Raw genomic sequence first — 20,184 nt, 5'->3', positions numbered from 1 at the left:
TGAATGTACACATATCCATATATGTGTGTTTGTGTGTGTATATATACACATACACACATACTTATACACACACACATATATGGATATGTATGGTTATGAATATATATATATAGAGAGAGAGTGAGTGTGTGTGTGTGTGTGTGTATATATATATATATATAGATAGATAGATAGATAGATATATAGATAGATATATGGAGCTCCATAGGGACAAAAGTGCAGGGATTTTTAGGAGTGTGTGTGTATACACACACACATGGATATGTATGTATGGATATGAATACACACACACACACACACACATATATATAGTGTGTGTATGAGTGTGTGTGTGTGTAAGTATATATATATGGATATATGGAGCTCCATAGGGACAAAAGTGCAGGGATTTTTAGAAGAGTGTGTGTATACACACACATGGATATATATATATTCATATCCATACATACATATCCATATATCTGTGTGTGTATGTGTACACAATATGGATATGTATGTATGGATATGACTATATATATGATATGGATATATGGAGCTCCATAGGGACAGAAGTGCAAGGGGTTTTAGGAGTGTGTGTGTGTGTATAAACACACACACACATATGGATATGTATGCACGGATATGAATATATATACACATTTATATGGATATATGGAACTCCCTATATATATATCCATGCATACATATCCATATATGTGTGTGTGTGGGTGTTTGTGTGTGTACACATACACACACATGGATATGTATGCATGGATATATATATAGGTAGTTCCATATATCCATATATATGTCTATATATATTCATTTCATATCCATACATACATATCCATATGTGTGTGTATGTGTACACAAACACACACACTTATATAGGTAGTTCCATATATATATGTGTGTGTGTGTGTGTATATATATATATATATATAGATATAGATATATAGAGCTCCATAGAGACAAAAGTGCAGGGATTTTTAGGAGTGTGTGTGTATATCCATATATATGTCTATATATATTCATATCCATACATACATATCCATATGTGTGTGTATGTGTACACAAACACACACACATACACACACACTTATATAGGTAGTTCCATATATATATGTGTGTGTGTGTGTGTGTATGTATATATATATATATATATATATATATATATATATTCATATCCATACATACATATCCGTATGTATGTGTATGTGTATGTGTACACAAACACACACACACACACTTATATGGATATGTATGTATGGATATGACTATATATATGGATATGGCTATATGGAGCTCCATAGGGACAAGAGTGCAAGGGGTTTTAGGAGTGAGTGAAGGAGGAGCGACAGATGTCAATTTGTGTTCAAAATTACTGCAATTGTTGTGCTTCTCTCACCATATATTTATATATAAATGCACCTATATATGTATATTATATCCTTGGGAATCTATAGGGGAAAAATGCAAAAGGGGTTTGGAGTGAGAAAGTGAGGGAGGGAGGGAGGGAGCACCCCATAAATGGCCATTCTTGCAAAAGGGGGAATGACGAGAAGGGACCCCAAACCTGGGAACGGACCCTCTGGGAGGAAGGGTCAGTGCTGACCTCTTGGCCTTTGTCCAGAACTGACCAACCGACTGACCCTTGCAATCCCACCATTTGCATCTTTGTCCCACAGGAATGCAAGGTGTGACCCCAAAGACAAGGAGGCACCTCCATTTCCAAATATTTCCCCTTCCAGGCAGTATATATATATATGTATGTATGTATGTATAGATGTATATAAATATAGAGCTATGAATTCTCCAGGACTCCTAGACAACTTCTTTTGGTTGGCGATGAAGGCAAAACGGGCCTTTTCTTCCAGGACGGCCCTGAAATAGAAAGAGGAAAGCGAGCGTGAGAGGAGGGCCCCCCAAAGGGCATCTAGTCCAGCCCCATCCTGGTCAAGGCACCATCCGATCCCTCCCAACAGATAGCCATGAAAACTGTAGGCTTTACTTTTAGAGTTTCCCTTATCATAAAATTATAGAGTTGAGACTCCCAAAGGGCATCCGGTCTAACCATATTCATGTCAAGCAGGAAGGCACAATCAAATCCCTCTCGACAGATGGCCATCCAAACTGTAGACTTTACTTAATGAGTCTCCCATATTATATTATATTATATTATATTATATTATATTATATTGCACTGCATTATATTATATTGCATTATATTATATTATATTATATTTATTATATTATATTGTATTATTAAATTTGGGAGTCTCCTAAAGGCCATCCAGTCCAACCCTATTCTGTTATTGAGGAAGACCCCCATCTGATCCTTCCTGACAGATGGCCATCCAAACTGTAGACTAAATGAGTCTCACATATAGAATGATAGAGTTGTGACTCCCAAAGGGCATCCACTCCAACCATACTACAAGGGAACACACTATCCGATCCCTCCCGACAGATGGTCATCCAACCGCTATTCAAACACTTCCTCAGAATCCTGGAGTTGGGAAGGGCCCTCCAAAGCCCATCCAGCCTGACCCTATTACTCCAGGTGAGGAGGCCTGACCCAATCTGGAGGCAGCCTAGGATTGCCTTGGCCTTTTCGGCTGCTGCGTCACCCCTTCCTTACCTTCTCCCTGCTTCCTTTTCAAGTGAAAGAGAGCGGCTGCGAGGAAGAGGAAGAGGAAGAGGAAGAGGAGGAGGTCAGCTTCCCCATCAGCTGCTGCAGGCGCCAATAGTCCTCTTCGATCTCCTGGGAAACACAGACATGGACGGAAATAGGGTCGCATTGGCCTTTTCCGCTGCAGCATCACACTCTGGGCTCATACTTATTTATTTATAACTAGCCATACCCGCCACGCGTTGTTGTGGCCAACCTTCCCTCTTTCTCTCCTTCTTTCATTCCTTCCTTCACTCCCTCTTTCCTTCCTGTCTTTCCTTCTCTTCTTCCTTCCTTCTCTTCCTTCTTTCCCCCTTTTTCTTTCTCTTCTGCTGTCTCTTTTCTTCTCTCCCTTTCTCTACATCTCCCCCCTCCTTCGCTCCCTCTTTCCTTCCTTCTTTCCCTTTTTTCTTTCCTTCTCTCCTTCCTGCCTTCCTTCTCTAACTTTTCTTCCTTCGCTCTTTTTCTTTCCCTCCCTCTTTCTTTCTTTTCTTCCTAATCTTTGCTTCCTTTTCTTTCTCTTTGCTTCCTTTTCTCTTTGCTTCCATGCTTCTTTCTCCCTTTCTTCCCCTCCTTCCTTCCCTTTTTTCTTTCTTCCCCTCCTTCCTTTCTTCTCTACCTCTCCCCTTCCTTCCCTATTTTTCTTTTCCACCCTGTTTCTCTCCTTTCTTTCCTTCTCTCCTTCCTTTCTTCCCTCTTTTCCTTTTCCTTCTCTTTCTCTCCTTTCTTCCTTCTCTACCTTTCCTTCCTTCCCTCTTTCCTTCTTTTCCTCCTTCCTTTGCTCCCTCGTTCCTTCCTTCCCTTTTCATCTTTCCTTCTCTCCTTCCTTCCCCCTTTTTCTTTCCCTCACTCTTTCCCTCCTTTCTTCCTTCTCTACCTCTTTGCTTCCTTTTCTCTTTGCTTCCATGCTTCCTTCTCCCTTTCCTTCTTTCTTCCCCTCCTTCCTTCCCTTTTTTCTTTCCTTCTCTCCTTCCTTTCTTCTCTACCTCTTCCCTTTCTTCCCTTTTTTTCCACCATCTTTCTCTCCTTCTTTCTTTCCTTCTCTCCTTCCTTCCTTCCTTCCCTCTTTTCCTTCTCTTTCTCTCCTTTCTTCCCTCTCTACCTTTCCTTCCTTCTCTCTTTCCTTCCTTCCTTCCCTCTTTCTCTCCTTCTTTTCCTCATTCCTTTGCTCCCTCTTTCCTTCCCTTTTCTTCTTTCCTTCTCTCCTTCCTTCCCCCTTTTTCTTTCCCTCCCTTTTTCTCTCCTTTCTTCCTTCTCTACCTCTTTCCTTCCTTCTCCCTTTCCTTCTTTCCTTCCTCTTCCAGACACTAAACGCCTATGGATGCGGCCTAGAGTAATCACATTGGCCTTTTCCGCTGCTGCATCCCACTCTTGGCTCACGTTCTGTCATATAGAGTATATCACGATTGTGAAGCCATGGCTAGATGCCTTTCCTCCCTTTGGACTCCTCTGGCGTAATCGCCTTGGCCTTTTCTGCTGCAGCATCACTACTGGGCGAGGTCTCACCTTGAGTCCCAGGACGGCGTCTTCCAGGAGGCGCAGGTGGTGATTGAGCCCGTCCGACTGTTGGAGGGAGAGGACCAGCGGGGAGGGAGGGGCCTCCTTCTCGGGGGCTTCGGGGACCCAAGGCGGATCCTGGGACCCTCCTGCAGGGGGGGGGGGACACACACAGAGGCCCATTTACTCCCTTACTCAACCCACAGGTTAGTTAAGTAACGGACACCACGTCACACGATTTTTGCTCCTGGAATCGCCTTGGCCTTTTCTGCTGCTGCCCCACGCTCTTGGCTCAGGTGGTCCCATGCCGTACCCCCCCCCCCCCCGCCTCTCACCTGGAGGTTTCCTCCGTCCGCCTTCCGCCTCCGTGGGGAGCGCTGCCCCCTCCCACTCCTCTTCTCCTTCTTTGTGGGGGGCGCCGTTCTCGGGGGGCCCGTTGTTGGCGTCCGCAGGGAAAGCCCCCTCGCCCTCCTCTGGGATCTGAAGCAGCCGCTTCAAGGCCGAGACTGGGGATGGAAGCAAGAGTGGCGTGAGACGGAGGGAGGGCCGGAGGAGCTTCTGTCGGGAAGGATCGGGGGCTGCAATCCTGCCGGGCAGAATGAGGTTGGACTGGATGGCCTTTGAGGGTCCCCTAGAACTCTATAATATATCTATGGTATCTCTTTCAACTCTATCTATCTATCTATGGCTGGATGGATATCTGCTGGGAGGGATCGGATGGTGCCTTCTCCCATCATGGCAGAAGAAGGTTGGACTGGATGGCCTTTGAGGGTCCCCTAGAACTCTATAATATATCTATGGTATCTCAATTGTATCTATCTATCTATGGCTGTATGGGTATCTGTCGGGATCGAATGGTGCCTTCTTCCATTATGGAATAAGGGGGTTGGGCTGGATGGCCTCTGGGGGTCCCCTAAAACTCTATAATATATTTATGGTATTTCTCTCAATTCTATCGATCTATCTATGAATGAATGGCCATCTGTCGGGAGGGATCAGATGGTGCCGTCTCCCATTATGGCAGAAGGGGGTTGGACTGGATGGCCTCTGGGGGACCCTTCCAACTAGAATTCTATGGCATACTTATCTATCTATCAGTTATATCTATCTATGGCTAGATGGATATCTGTCGGGAGGGATCGGATGGTGCCTTCTCCCATTATGGAAGAAGGGGGTTGGACTGGATGGCCTTTGGGGGGTCCCCTAGGATTCTATAATATATCTATGATCTCTCTCTCAATTGTATCTATCTATGGCTGGATCGCCATCCGTTGGGAGGGATTGGATGGTGCCTTCTTACACTATGGCAGAGGGGGGTTGGACTGGATGACCTTTGAGGGTCCCCTAGAACTCTACAATATATATATGTTATCTCTCTCAATTGTATCTATCTATCTATGACTGGATGGCCATCTGCTGGGAGGGATCGGATGGTGCCTTTCTCTTATGGCAGAAGGGGGTTGGACTGGATGGACCTTTGGGGTCCCCTTCCAACTCTAGGATTCTGTATTATCAGACACACTCACACTCTCTATATATAACCTATGTATAACTTTCTATCTATGGGTAGATGGATGGATATCTGTTGGGAGGGATTGGGTGGTGCCTTCTTACAGTATGGCAAAAGAGGGTTGGACTGGATGGCCTTTGGGAGTCCTTTCCATCTCTGGCTAGATGGCTATAATACAAGGGGCGGTGCCTGCACCTCTTAGGGCAGAACGAAGGGGTGGGTCTGGATGCCCTCTGGGGGGTCCCCTTACCTCTCTCCTGGGCGGCACTGGCCAGGGCGGCTTGACCGGCTGGGCGGGGCTTGTAGAGGGTCAGGATGTCGGCCAGGAACTCCTCCATGGCTTTGCCCAGATGCCGCTTGCGGCCCAGGACTGCGGACCCCCCGCGCTCCTCGAACTCGGTCCCTTCCGCTCCATCCTTCTCTCTCTCTGGCCGGAGACAGGAGGGGGGGGGGCACGTCACTCTCCGGCCACTTCGTTCCCCTTTAAGGGGTCCAAAGCCCCCCCGTCCCCCGTCCCCCATCCCGGAATGGACTCCCCAGGGGGCAAACCCACCTTCGGCCTGAAGACCCTCCTCTTCCTTCAAGGGCCCCCCGTTCTCCGTCCCGGAGAGGAGACCCTCGGGGTCGCTGGCAAAGGAAGGCAGAGCAGTTACAGCCAAGCATTGAACCCCATCAATAAGGGATCAATTCAGAGAGAACAGCAGCATCGGCATCTTATTATTATTGTTATTGTTGTGTTATCATTATGGCATTGATAACCCAGGAGCAAAAATCACAGTGCTAAATAGTCTAATATATTATAATTATATAATATTATGATAACAATATAATTATAATGACATATTACAATTATAGTAATATAATAAATATATTCATAATATAATATATAATATAATTATAAAGACATATTACAATTATAGTAATACTGTATAATAAATATATTTATAATATAATATATCATATAATTATAATAACCTAATGCAATAATAATATTATAATACTATAAAAATAATATAATATAATAATAAAATAATAATATAATTATAGTGATATATTACAATGATAGTAATACAATAAATATATTTATAATATATAATTATAATATAATTATAATAACATAATGCAATAATATTATAATACTATAAAATAAATATATTTATAATATAATAATAAAATAATAATAATAATTTAATGATAGTGATATATTACAATGAAAGCAATATAATAAATAATAATATTATAATACTATAAAAATAAATATATTTATAATATAATAAAATAATAATATAATTATAGTGATGTATTACAATGATAGTAATATAATAAATATATTTATAATATATAATTATAATTATAATATAATTATAATAACATAATGCAATAATATTATAATACTATAAAATAAATATATTTATAATAAAATAATAATAAAATAATAATATAATTATAGTGATATATTACAATGATAGTAATATAATAAATATATTTATAATATATAATTATAATAACGTAATACAATAATATTACAATGCTAAAAAAGATATTTATAATATAATAATAAAATAATGACAATGATAGTGATATATTACAATGATAGCAATATAATATATTTATAATATAATATACAATATAATTATAATAATATAATGCAATAATAACATTGTAATACTATAAAAATAAATATATTTATAATATAATAATATAATTATAGTAATGTATTACAATTATAGTAATATAATATATAATATAATTATAACATAATGCAATAATTATATTATAATACTATAAAAATAATATAATATAATAATAAAATAATAATAGAAATATAGCGATATATTACAATGATAGTAATATAATAAATATATTTATAATATAATATAATTATAATAACATAATACAATAATAATATTATAATACTATAAAAATAAATATCTGTATAATAAAATAAAATAATATAATTATAGTGATATATTACAATTATAATAATATAATAAATATATTTATAATATAATATATAATATAATTATAATAACATAATGCAATAATATTATAATACTATAAAAATAATATAATAATAAAATAATAATAGAAATATAGCGATATATTACAATGATAGTAATATAATAAATATATTTATAATATAATATAATTATAATAACATAATGAAATAATAATATTATAATACTATAAAAATAATATAATATAATAATAAAATAATAATAGAAATATAGCGATATATTACAATGATAGTAATATAATAAATATTTTTATAATATATAATTATAATACAATAATAATATTATAATACTATAAAAATAAATATATTTATAATATAATAATAAAATAATAATATAATGATAGTGATATATTACAATGATAGTAATATAATAAATATATTTATAATATAATATATAATTATAATTATAACATAATACAATAATAATATTACAATATTAATACATATATATTTATAATTTAGTAATTATAATTTAGTAATAATAATAATAATAATAATAATAATAATAATACAACAGCCAGCAGAGTGTCTGTTGTGTACTCATCTTGTTGTGTTTCTAATAATAATAATAATAATAATAATAATAATAATAATAATGCATCATTCCCTTTCAATTGGACCTTATGACAGGCCCTTGGGGCTCGAAAGGGACCCCCAAAGTCAAAGGAGCCCCCCACTTACTAGCTGGGGCTGGGGGGCGAGGTCCGGTTAGGGACGGAGAGCCGTGGCTTCGTCCGGCCGGAGTGGGGCAGCTTCAAGACGCCGGCCGTGTCGCTGATCATTTTGCACCAGCTGCAAAGGAAGAGAATTCGGGAGCCACGAAGGGTCAGACTAGATTACCTCTAAAAGACCCTTTCCTCATTGGATCCTATGATCCCCATGCAAAGCAAAAGTAAACAAAGTTCTGCACAGTAGACTATCGCTCCCAGAATGCCCTCAGACTGCAGGAACCAGCCATGTTGCTAGGGGGATGATGGGAGTTGTAGTACCTGCTCTGGCTTTACATTATATCAGTCACCATAATTTGGTAAACACAGCCAGCTTTACTTGTCTTGTTAGCTATGTATAATATTATATAATATTATTATTATTATGTTTATGTATATCCCTTACTAGCTTAAGGGATGATGGGAGTTGTAGTACCCGCTCTGGCTTTACATTATATCAGCCATTTGGTAAACACAGCCAGCTTTACTTGTCTTGTTAGCCAAGAAATATGGTATGACATAATATATATTATATAATATTATTGTTATTATGTTTATGTATATCCCTTACTAGCTTAAGGGATGATGGGAGTTGTAGTACCTACTCTGGCTTTACATTATACCAGCCATTTGGTAAACACAGCCAGCTTTACTTGTCTTGTTAGCCAAGAAATATGGTATAACATAATATATATTATGCAATATTATTGTTATTATGTTTATGTATATCCCTTACTAGCCTAAGGGATGATGGGAGTTGTAGTACCTACTCTGGCTTTACATTATACCAGCCATTTGGTAAACACAGCCAGTTTTACTTGTCTTGTTAGCCAAGAAATATGGTATAACATAATATATATTATGCAATATTATTGTTATTATGTTTATGTATATCTCTTACTAGCCTAAGGGATGATGGGAGTTGTAGTGCCTACTCTGGCTTTACATTATACCAGCCATTTGGTAAACACAGCCAGCTTTACTTGTCTTGTTAGCCAAGAAATATGGTATAACATAATATATATTATGCAATATTATTGTTATTATGTTTATGTATATCCCTTACTAGCCTAAGGGATGATGGGAGTTGTAGTACGTACTCTGGCTTTACATTATATCAACCATTTGGTAAACACAGCCAGCTTTACTTGTCTTCTTAGCCAAGAAATATGGTATAACGTAATATATATTATGCAATATTATTGTTATTATGTTTATGTATATCCCTTACTAGCCTAAGGGATGATGGGAGTTGTAGTACCCGCTCTGGCTTTACATTATATCAGCCATTTGGTAAACACAGCCAGCTTTACTTGTCTTGTTAGCCAAGAAATATGGTATAACATAATATATATTATATAATATTATTGTTATTATGTTTATGTATATCCCTTACTAGCTTAAGGGATGATGGGAGTTGAAGTACCTACTCTGGCTTTACATTATTTCAGCCATTTGGTAAACACAGCCAGTTTTACTTGTCTTGTTAGCCAAGAAATATGGTATAACATGATATATATTATATAATATTATTGTTATTACGTTTATGTATATCTCTTACTAGCTTAAGGGATGATGGGAGTTGTAGTGAGTATTCTAGCAAATAATAATTCAATTTAATGGCCAGAATGACCATCATGTTTATAGAATGATGGTGATTATGATTATATTTATACTCCGTTTTCTCTCCTCAAAGGGGATGATGGGAGTTGTAGTGTTTGTTGCGACTAGATGATGGGTTACAGAGTGGCTAGGGAATTATATAGAAGCTGCACTTTGCAATACTAACGAGGGGATGAGGGTGATTGGCCTTCCTGTATAAGGGATGATGGGAACTGTAGTGCCCATTCCAGCTAAAGGATTTATGTCTGCTGGTCACAATGGAATAGAAGGTAGTTTGCAATATTAAATAGGGAGTGGGGATTATGGTGACTGGGGATGATGGGAACTGTAGTGCCCATCCCAGCTAAAGGATTTATCCGCTGGTCACAATGGAAACATAGAAGGTCTATAGTTTGCAATATTAAATAGGGGGTGGGGATTATGGTGACTGGGGATGATGGGAACTGTAGTGCCCATCCCAGCTTTAAAGGATTATGGCCACAATGGCAAGGAAACAACAAAAGCTACACTTTGCAAGGCAACATAGGGGATGATAGTGACTGGTCATTGCTGCTTAGGGGATGATGGGAGTTGTAATGACTATTGGGTAGGGAATTACAGGAGCGTTCCTTGCCATTCTAGCAAAGGGATTGTGGTCACTGGTCATCCAACCAGGGGATGATGGGATGGAGGGTGACCATTACTGGAGATGCTGGGCAGGGGATGATGGGAGCTGTTATCCCCCCACCATAAAAGTGGCTTTTCCCCAGCTTCAAAGCCTTACTTCTTCCTTTCGGAGACAGTCTGGGCCACCAGTTCGTAGATCTGCGCCCCGTTTTCCCAGCTGAAGATCACGTAGAAGGCCCGGATATCTAAAGGCGAGAAGAGAAAGGGTTTATGAAGGATAAGGTTGGGAAGGGGACCCCAAAGGTCATCTAGACTCAAGCCTATTGGGCCACTTCATTAGGATAGAAGTTCATGAAGAGTTCATGAAACCTAGACTATGAAGGAGACCTCAAAGGTCATCTAGACTGAGCCTAGACTTGGAAGGGGACCCCAAAGGTCATCCAGTCTAACCCCATAAGAAGGACAGAAGGTATGAACACTAGACTTGGAAGGGGACCCCAAAGGTCATCTAGATTTGAGCCTATTGGGTCACTTCATTAGGAGGCTTGGAAGGGGACCTCAAAGGTCATCTAGACTGAGCGTAGGCTTGGGAAGGGGACCCCAAAGGTCATCCAGTCTAACCCCATTCTGTCCTTAAGGACAGAAGTTATGAACAATAGACTTGGGAGAGACCCCAAAGGTCATCTAGACTGGAGCCTATTGGGCCACTTCATTAGGATAGAAGTTCATGAAGAGGTCATGAAACCTAGACTATGAAGGAGACCCCAAAGGTCATCTAGATTGAACCTAGACTTGGGAAGGGGACCCCAAAGGTCATCTAGACTCGAGTCTATCGGGCCACTTCATTAAGACAGAAGTTCATGAAGCCTAGACGTGGAAGGGGACCCCAAAGGTCATCTAGACTGAGCCTAGGCTTGGAAGGGGATCCCAAAGTCATCCAGTGTAACCCCATTTGGTCCTTAAGAAGGACATAGAATATGAATGAGACTTGGGAGGGGACCCCAAAGGTCATCTAGACTTGAGTCTATTGGGCCACTTCATCAAGACAGAAGTTCATGAAGCCTAGACGTGGAGGGGGACATCAAAGGTCATCTAGACTGAGCCTAGGCTTGGGAAGGGGACCCCAAAGGTCATCCAGTCTAATCTCATTCGGTCCCTAAGAAGGACATAGGATTATGAATGGTAGACTTGGAAGGGGGCCCCAAAGGTCATTTAGACTTGAACTTAAGTTCATGAAGACCAGGCTTGGGAAGGGGACCCCAAGGTCATCTAGTCTAACCCCATTTAGTCTTGGGAGTCTGCCAAGTTTGGCCCAATTCAGAATGCTCTTTGATTGTAGGTGAACTATAAATCCCAGCAACTACAACTCCCAAATGTCAAGGTCTATTTTCCCCAAACTCCACCTATTGAGTATATTGATTATTTGTGCCAATTTTGGTCCAGATCCATCATTGTTTAGTCCACCGTAGTCTCTGGATGTAGGTGAACTACAACTCCCAAACTCAAGATGAACTTTACATCCCAGCAACTACAACTCCTAAATGACAAACCCAACCCCACCAGTATTTACATGTGGGCATATTGGGTATATCTCCCAATGATGCCTGGTATTTATGTCTGGCTGGACGTCTGCCTGGTGGGGGGCCAGACCGGCTGACCCTTGGGACTGACCTGTGGCCACTTCTCGGATCATGGCGGAGTTGAGCTTGATGATGGGGCTGAGCATCTGCTTCCCGTCCGGGGTGGGCGTGATGGTCCGGCTGTGGCACTTCAGCACCAGGCGCTCCTCCTGCTTCTGCAGCAGCACCAGGATGTCGTCCAGCAGCAGCACGTGCACCTCTGCCCCCAACAGGAAGCGGTCAAGCGGTCAAGACAGGCGGGGGTCAACTTCAGACCGACCTCCAGGAGTTTCGGACCACAACCCCCACCGTGGTGCCAGTCGGGGGGCCCAAAACACCCGGAGGAATGGCCCAAGTCAACCTGCAACTCCCACCCTTCCTTTTTGTGCCAACTGACCGATGGACTTGTCCTTCGTGAGTCGCCAGGTCAAAGGTCCCTCGCAGACCAGGTTCTTCTTGGTGATGTCCGTGTTCTGCAGGAAAGGAAAAGCAAAAGGGATCGTCGCAAAAGGAGGAAGGGGCTCCCAAAGGTCAGCCAGTCCGACCCACGTCTACTATATATAAGGGAATACACCATTCGATCCCTCCTGGCAGATGGCCATACAGTCCCTGCTTATAAAGACCTCCTGGAAAGGAAGGAGACTCCAGTGGACTTCCAGATAGAGTTGTGCAGGATCCCCAGAAGCCATCTAGTCCACCCCCTTCTGCCAGGGAGCAAAACACAACCCAATCCCTCCCGACAGATGGCCATCCAGCCGTAAATATCACAGAAAGAGAGAGAGACATGATAGATAAGATTGAGAAAGATATGATAGACACATCATAGAATTCTAGAGTTGGAAGGGACCCCCAAAGGCCACCCCATCCACACTATAAGAGAAGATACCATCTGATCCCTCCCAACAGATGGCCATCCAGCCATGAATAGATGGCCACAGATAGGATTGAAAGAGACTGAGAGATGATAAATATGATTGAGAAAGGTAGATATGATATAGAATCCTAGAGAAGTGACCCCCAAAAGGCATCCAGTCCAACCCCCTTCTGCTATAAGGAAATACACCATTCAATCCCTCCCAACAGATGGCCATCCAGCCATAGATATCATTGAAAGAGAGAGAGATGATAGATAGATAGATAGATAGATAAGATTGAGAAAGAGAGATATGATAGACACATCATTGATCCTAGAGTTGGAAGGGACCCCCAAAGGCCACCCAGTCCACACTATAAGAGAAGACACCATCCGATCCCTCCTAACAGATGGCCATCCAGCCATTGCCACAGATATGATTGAAAGAGAGTGAGAGAGGATAAATATGATTGGGAAAGGTAGATATGATAGATATAGAATCCTAGAATAGGAAGTGATCCCCAAAGGCCATCCAGTCCAACCCCCTCCTGCTATACAGAAATACACCATTCAATCCCTCCCGACAGATGGCCATCCAGTCGTTGAATTACAGAATCATGGCATCATATATACCATAGAATCCTAGGGTTGGAAGGGATCCCCAAAGGCTATTCAGTCCAAATACGTGCTACTATAAGGAAAGATACCATCTGATCCTTCCCGACAGATGGCCATTCTGTTATAGAAAGATGGCCATAGAGAGAGATAGAATCCTAGAATCAAAGAGTTGGAAGAGACCTCCTGGGCCGTCCAGTCCAACCCCATTCCGCCAAGAAGCAGGAATATTGCATTCAAAGGAAGGCCGAAACTAAGACAAGTCAACCCCGCATTTTGGACTTTAGGAGAGCTGATTTCCGAAAAATGAAGGAAACACTGAGCAGCATTCCGTGGACACAGATACTAAAAGACAAGGGAGTTACAGATGGATGGGAATTTCTCAAGAGTGAAATACTCAAGATGCAATTGCAAACTGTGCCAACAAAGAGAAAAAATAGGACAAGTGCAAAGAAGCCAGAATGGATGCCCAAAGAACTTCTAACTGTGCTAAGACACAAAAGAAACATGCACAAGAAGTGGAAAAAGGGAGAAATCACCAAAGAAGAATTCAAACAAATAGCCAACACCTTTAGGGAAAAGGTCCGCAAGGCTAACGCACAAAACGAGCTCACAAAACGAGCCAAAGGCCATCCAGTCCAACCAGCCCATTCTGCCAGCCAGCAAGACACCATCCGATCCCTCCTGACAGATGGCCTTCCCGATAAGAATGGCTTACCCTGAACTCGCTCAGCAGCGGATCCGTGCTTTGCTTGAGGTTGGAAAGGTCCAGGCGCCGCTGGTAGTCTTTGAGTTTCTGAATAGTCGAGAAAGAGGGAAATGGATCAAGGACCAAAAGGGGAAAAGGGAAGGAAGCAAAAAGTATCACTTCCTGCGTCAGGATTCCTCCGCAATGGCCCTGGATCCGTCCTAGGCACTCCTGGGATTTGTAGTTCAGCCAACCACAAATCCTAAGGGTCATTGTTATGCAGCCATGGCAACTAAAGCGGAAGCATATCCTCATGATGGTACCGTGCGGACATGCCCAAGAGAGTTCCTGACCAGGAAGTTTATTTTCAATATCGATGTATTTATTATATTTCTCGGTAATATAAGTGTTGTTATACCATCCATAAAATCAGCTATGGAAATTGCTTCCTTTATATGTGGTATATATTGATCTCTCTCTCTCTATATATTGTTTTATTTTGATATCTAGATCTACATATATATTGACCTATACTATACCTATCTATCTATCTATATCGATATATACATAGAGACATGTGATTGTATGTGTATATAAGTGTATGTATGTATGTGTGTGTGTGAGAAATATATATATATCTCAAGATGTGGTATATACCGATATAGATATATAGATATATAGAGAGAGATGTGTATGTGTGTGTATATATATATATATATATATCTCAACATGTAGCATATATTGATCTATCTTATATATAAAGATCCATTTTGATATCTATATCTATTGATCTATATCGATACATATTGATATGTATCTATATAGATCTATATTGACCTATCTATACTGACATATAGAGATGTGTGTGTATATATGTATATATCTCAACTTGTAGTCTCTGTATACATATATATAGAGAGATGTACCATATCTCAACATGTAGTATATATTGATCTATTTTGATATCAGTTTATTGATCTATATTAATATATATTGATATGTATCAATATAGATCTATATTGACCTATCTATACTGACATATAGAGATGTATATGTGTGTGTATATATGTATATATCTCAACTTGTAGTCTGTGTATGCATATATAGAGAGATGTGCATGTGTGTATATATGTATATATATATCAACATGTAGTATATATTGATCTATCTTATATATAAACATCCATTTTGATATCTATATCTATTGATCTATATTGATACTTATTGATGATATGTATCAATATAGATCTATATTGACCTATCTATACTGACATATAGAGAGATGTATATGTGTGTATGTATATATGTATATATCTCAACTTGTATTCTGTGTATACATATATATAGAGATGTACATGTGTGTATATATGTATTTACATCTCAATATGTAGTATATATTGATCTATTTATATCTATATAGATCTATTTTGATATCTATATTGATCTCTATTAATATGTATCAATTTGATATCTATATTAATCTATATTGATCTCTATTGATATGTATCAATAGATGTCTATATCGATATATCTATATTGACAGTTAGAGATGTGTATGTGTGTGAATATATATATTTCAACACGTAGTATATATTGATCTATATATAGATCTATTTTATATCTATATTGATATGTATTGATATGCATAAATTTGATATCTATATTGATTTATATTGATCTCTAATGATATGCATCGACATAGATCAATATTGACATATAGAGAGATATGTATGTGTGTGTATATATATGTATAAACATCTCAACTTGTAGCCTGTGTATATATATAGAGATGTGTATGTGTGTGAATATACATATATATATCAACTTGTGATACATTCTGATATATACAGCTACGTACATGTCTAAATATCTCAATTAAAATGAACCACTTCTCAAAAAATAAATAGATAAAAAACAATAACAACAAAAGAATGAAGTGAAAATGGTCTTCCTTCCCACTTCCATTGCTTCCATTGTTTCCTCTGCTTCCTCCTTACCAGGAAGTTGTCCATGTTGCGCACTTCCTGGTTGACGTGGTTGAGGATCTGCCGGCAGCATTCGGCCGCCTTCTCCACTTTCTGCCGCTCCTCGTCTTCCTCTGCAACCGAAGACCCCGAAGAAGTGGGTCAGAGACATATAATGTTGGAAGGGGCCCCTAAAGGCCATCCAGTCCAACCCCCTTCTTTCTGCCAGGCAAGAAAAGCATCACTCAAGCCTTCCCGACAGATGGCCATCCAGCCTCTGGTTACAAAACCCCCCAGACAATGATGTTGGAAGAGATAACAGAATCTTAGACCCTCCTTTGGTAGAAAAGAAGGCTCAAGACCTTGTCAAACTACATCCTCCAGGACTCCAGAGCATGGAACCAATAATAATAACAATAATAATAATAAAGTGCATTGCTAAGAGAGGCAATGAGAGTGCACTCATTCTGCTTTTCCTTTCCATTACTGGAACCTTGAGTGTCCTCCGGCCTGGCCCAGGTGTATTGCAAAGGGGGGGGGGGGGGAGGGGGGGGGCGTGGCCTTCTCCTTACCTGTGCATTTGGCGATGTTGTGCAGGAGGAGCGGGTACTTGGTCAGCCTCTGCATCTCGATGGGGATGATGTCCTTCAGCTGCAGGCGGCGGCACTGCGGCTGGCTCTCCGCTTCCTATCATCAATATTATGATTATGATTATTATTATTATTGCACCATTCTTCAGTTCTAATCAGTTCTATGACAAGTTACTATATATGTGCTTATTTATATTGTTTTTTGGAATTTTATTTTTTTATTTTTTATATTTTATTGTCATTGTGTGTTGTTTATTTGCATTTCTGTATTGTTGGGCATGGCCTCATGTAAGCCGCCCCGAGACCCCTCGGGGAGATGATGGCAGGGTATAAATAAAGTTTATTATTATTATTATTTAGTGTGTGTCTGTGTGTGTGTGTGTGTGTGTATATATATATATATATATATATATGTATGTATATGTGTGCGTGTGTGTGTGTATATATATATATATATATATATGTATATATGTGTGCGTATGTGTATACACACACACACACATATATGCACTGTCCCATCATACGTTGCTGTGGCCAAGTCTGTGTATATGTTTTGTGTGTGTATATATTTGTGTATGTGTATATATGGTGTTTGCATTGATATATATACATATATACACATATACACACACACACACACACACACATATATATATATATGGGTGTATACATGTGTGTATATGTGTGTGTTTATGTATATGCATATATGTGTTTATATATGTATGTGTATATGTATCTGTATGTGTGCAAGTGTATATGTATGTGTATATTTGTGTGTGCTTGTGTATATGCTTATATGTGTGTATGAATGTATGTATGTGTATATGTATGCGTGCATGTGTATATGTATATATGTGTATGTATGTGTGCATGTGTATATTTGTGTGTGCTTGTGTTATATATATTGTGTGTCTGTGTATATGTGTATATATGTGGGTGTATATATGTGTGTGCATGTGTGTATATGTGTATATAATTGTGTATTTCTGTGTTTATATGTGTATACATAAATTGTGTATATGTGTATGCTTGTGTATATGCACATATGTGTTTATAGGTATGTATATATGTATCTGTATGTGTGCATGTGAATATGTATATATGTGTGTATATATGTGTGCATATATGTGTGCATGTGTATAAGTATATATGTGTGTATATGTATGTGTATATTTGTGTTTGCTTGTGTGTATATATATATATTGTGTGTTTGTATGTATGTGTGCATGTGTGTATATATGTGTATATATTTGTGCATTACTGTGTTTCTATGTGTATACGTATATTGTGCATATGTGTGTGCTTGTGTATACATATATGCATATAAGTGTGTATATATATATGTATGTGTGCATGTGTATACATATATGAGTGTATATGTACATATTGTTTATTTTCTGGGGTTCTAAGTCCATTCTGTTGGGGCTTTTGTGTGTGTGTTTTAGGGGTGATGGACACTCGTTGGACTGTTAGGTGTATCGTGTCAAAATTCATCCAAACGAACATTCCATTTATGTATATTTATATATGAAAAGCTCTTGCAATTCTAAGGCACAACACCCAATTTTTAAGAAATGTTTGTTATGGGGGGAAAGTGTGTCTTTTCCCCCCATAATACTTCCTTGCACCCCAAAGATGGAAACTAACTGGTTGAAAAACCTAAAAGGGAACCATTGCAGGGAATCCGAGTCCTAGAGGGGTCCCCCAGAGGCCACCTAGTCCATCCTCCTGAGCAAGGGAGGCTCTGGGCTAAAGCCGTGCTCTGGCCTCCTTAAGGACTAGGGCCTTGGTTGAGTAAAAGCCAAGAGGGAGACCTGGATGAACTGGTTGAAGCGGGGCTCCTTCTTCTGCTTGGCCTTCAGCTGCTCCAGCGCAAAGGACTGCCGGCTGCAGAAGCGGGCCGAGATCTTCTGGAACCAGTTCCCTTCGGAGCCGTCAAACTGGGAAGGGAGGAAGGCATCAATTGATGGAGGGAGGGAGGGGGCCATGCAGAAGGAGTCCCCGCTCCCAGCCTCTCCCTCTCTCCTCCTTCCCAATCCCCGCCTCCTTCTCTCTCTCTCTCTCTCTCTCTCTCTCACCCGGGCCAGAAGGGCGCTCCCGATTTCGGACACGATGGAGTTGTTCTCCTCCCGGAGTTTCTTCAAGCTCTCCAGGAAGACTTCTGCCGAAGGAGAGGAAGGAAGGAGGGAAGAATGAAAGAAGAGCATCCATAAACAAAAGAAGGAGGACAAGAAAGGAGGCCAATCTATCTAAATTACAATGTAATGTTCGTTTGTGGGATTCACAGAACTCAAAATCCACTGGGCGAATGGACACCAAATTGGGACACAAGGCACCTCTCAGGCCAATGAGTGACCATCACTCATCAAAACACTGGAAAACACAGCGGAAGGGACTTAAAAAGCCCATAAAAGCTAAATGGCGATACAGAAAAAAGGGAAGGAAGAGGGAGGGAAGGAAGGAGAGAAAGAAAGAAGAGAGAGAGAAAGAGGGAGGGAAAGAAAGAAGGAAAGAGCAAAGGAAGAAAGGAAAGAGGTAGAGAAGGAAGAAAGGAGAGAAAGAGAAGGAAAAGAAAAAGAAGGAAGGAAGGAAGGAGAGAAGGAAAGAAAGAAAGGAGAGAAAAGGGAGGGAAAGAAAGAAAGAAAGAGAGAAGGAAGTAAAGAAAAGAGGTAGAGAAGGAAGAAAGGAGAGAAAGAGAGAAGGAAAAGAAAAAGAGGGACGGAAGGAAGGAAGGAAAGAAGGAAAAAGAAGAGAAAGAGGGAGGGAAAGAAAGAAGGAAAGAGAGAAGGAAGGAAAGAAAAGAGTTAGAGAAGGAAAAGAAAAAGAGGGACGGAAGGAAGGAAGGAGAGAAGGAAAGAAAGAAGAAGAGAAAGAGGGAGGGAAAGAGAGAAGGAAGGAAAGAAAAGAGGTGGAGAAGGAAGAAAGGAGAGAAAGAGAGAAGGAAAAGAAAAAGAGGGACGGAAGGAGAGAAGGAAAGAAGAAAAGGGAAGGAGGGAAAGATGGAGAGAAAGAAGGAGGGAAGGAAAGAAGGGAAGAGAGAAGGAAGGATGGAAGCAAAAAGCGAAGGAAGGAAGGAAGGAAGGAAGGAAAGAGGTAGAGAAGGAAGAAAAGAGAGAAAGAGAGAAGGAAAAGAGGAAAGGAAGGAAGGAGAGAAGAAAAAAGGGAAGAAAGATAAGAAAGAGGGAGTGAAGGAAGGAGGGAAAGAAGAAGAGAAAGAGGGAAGGTACAGCTAGTGGGAAATAAAA

At 39.9% G+C, this 20,184-nt stretch overlaps 1 protein-coding gene across 2 annotated transcripts in view; it reads right to left on the bottom strand.

The window, feature by feature from the left end:
* Positions 1–1,783: 1,783 nt before the first annotated feature.
* Positions 1,784–20,184, bottom strand: part of LOC132780213 (rho guanine nucleotide exchange factor 1-like) — a 75,735-nt gene continuing 57,334 nt past the window's right edge. For both annotated transcript variants that reach the window (XM_067461618.1, XM_067461619.1), the window contains 15 exons: positions 19,018–19,100; positions 18,754–18,879; positions 16,922–17,036; positions 16,383–16,483; positions 14,416–14,493; positions 12,627–12,702; positions 12,282–12,449; positions 10,768–10,855; positions 8,356–8,466; positions 6,211–6,284; positions 5,908–6,084; positions 4,483–4,653; positions 4,157–4,296; positions 2,621–2,743; positions 1,784–1,863 (listed from right to left, as the gene is read on the bottom strand). In XM_067461618.1, coding sequence (XP_067317719.1) covers positions 2,639–2,743; positions 4,157–4,296; positions 4,483–4,653; positions 5,908–6,084; positions 6,211–6,284; positions 8,356–8,466; positions 10,768–10,855; positions 12,282–12,449; positions 12,627–12,702; positions 14,416–14,493; positions 16,383–16,483; positions 16,922–17,036; positions 18,754–18,879; positions 19,018–19,100 — 1,613 coding nt within the window. In that variant the 3' untranslated portion in view covers positions 1,784–1,863; positions 2,621–2,638. The remainder of the gene's footprint in view (positions 1,864–2,620; positions 2,744–4,156; positions 4,297–4,482; positions 4,654–5,907; positions 6,085–6,210; positions 6,285–8,355; positions 8,467–10,767; positions 10,856–12,281; positions 12,450–12,626; positions 12,703–14,415; positions 14,494–16,382; positions 16,484–16,921; positions 17,037–18,753; positions 18,880–19,017; positions 19,101–20,184) is intronic.

The sequence above is a fragment of the Anolis sagrei genome, chromosome Y (genome assembly GCF_037176765.1).
Source record: "Anolis sagrei isolate rAnoSag1 chromosome Y, rAnoSag1.mat, whole genome shotgun sequence".
In the NCBI taxonomy this organism is placed as follows: domain Eukaryota; kingdom Metazoa; phylum Chordata; class Lepidosauria; order Squamata; family Dactyloidae; genus Anolis; species Anolis sagrei.
The sequence above is the reverse complement of the archived record's forward strand: the minus strand, read 5'-3'. Positions and strand labels throughout refer to the sequence as shown.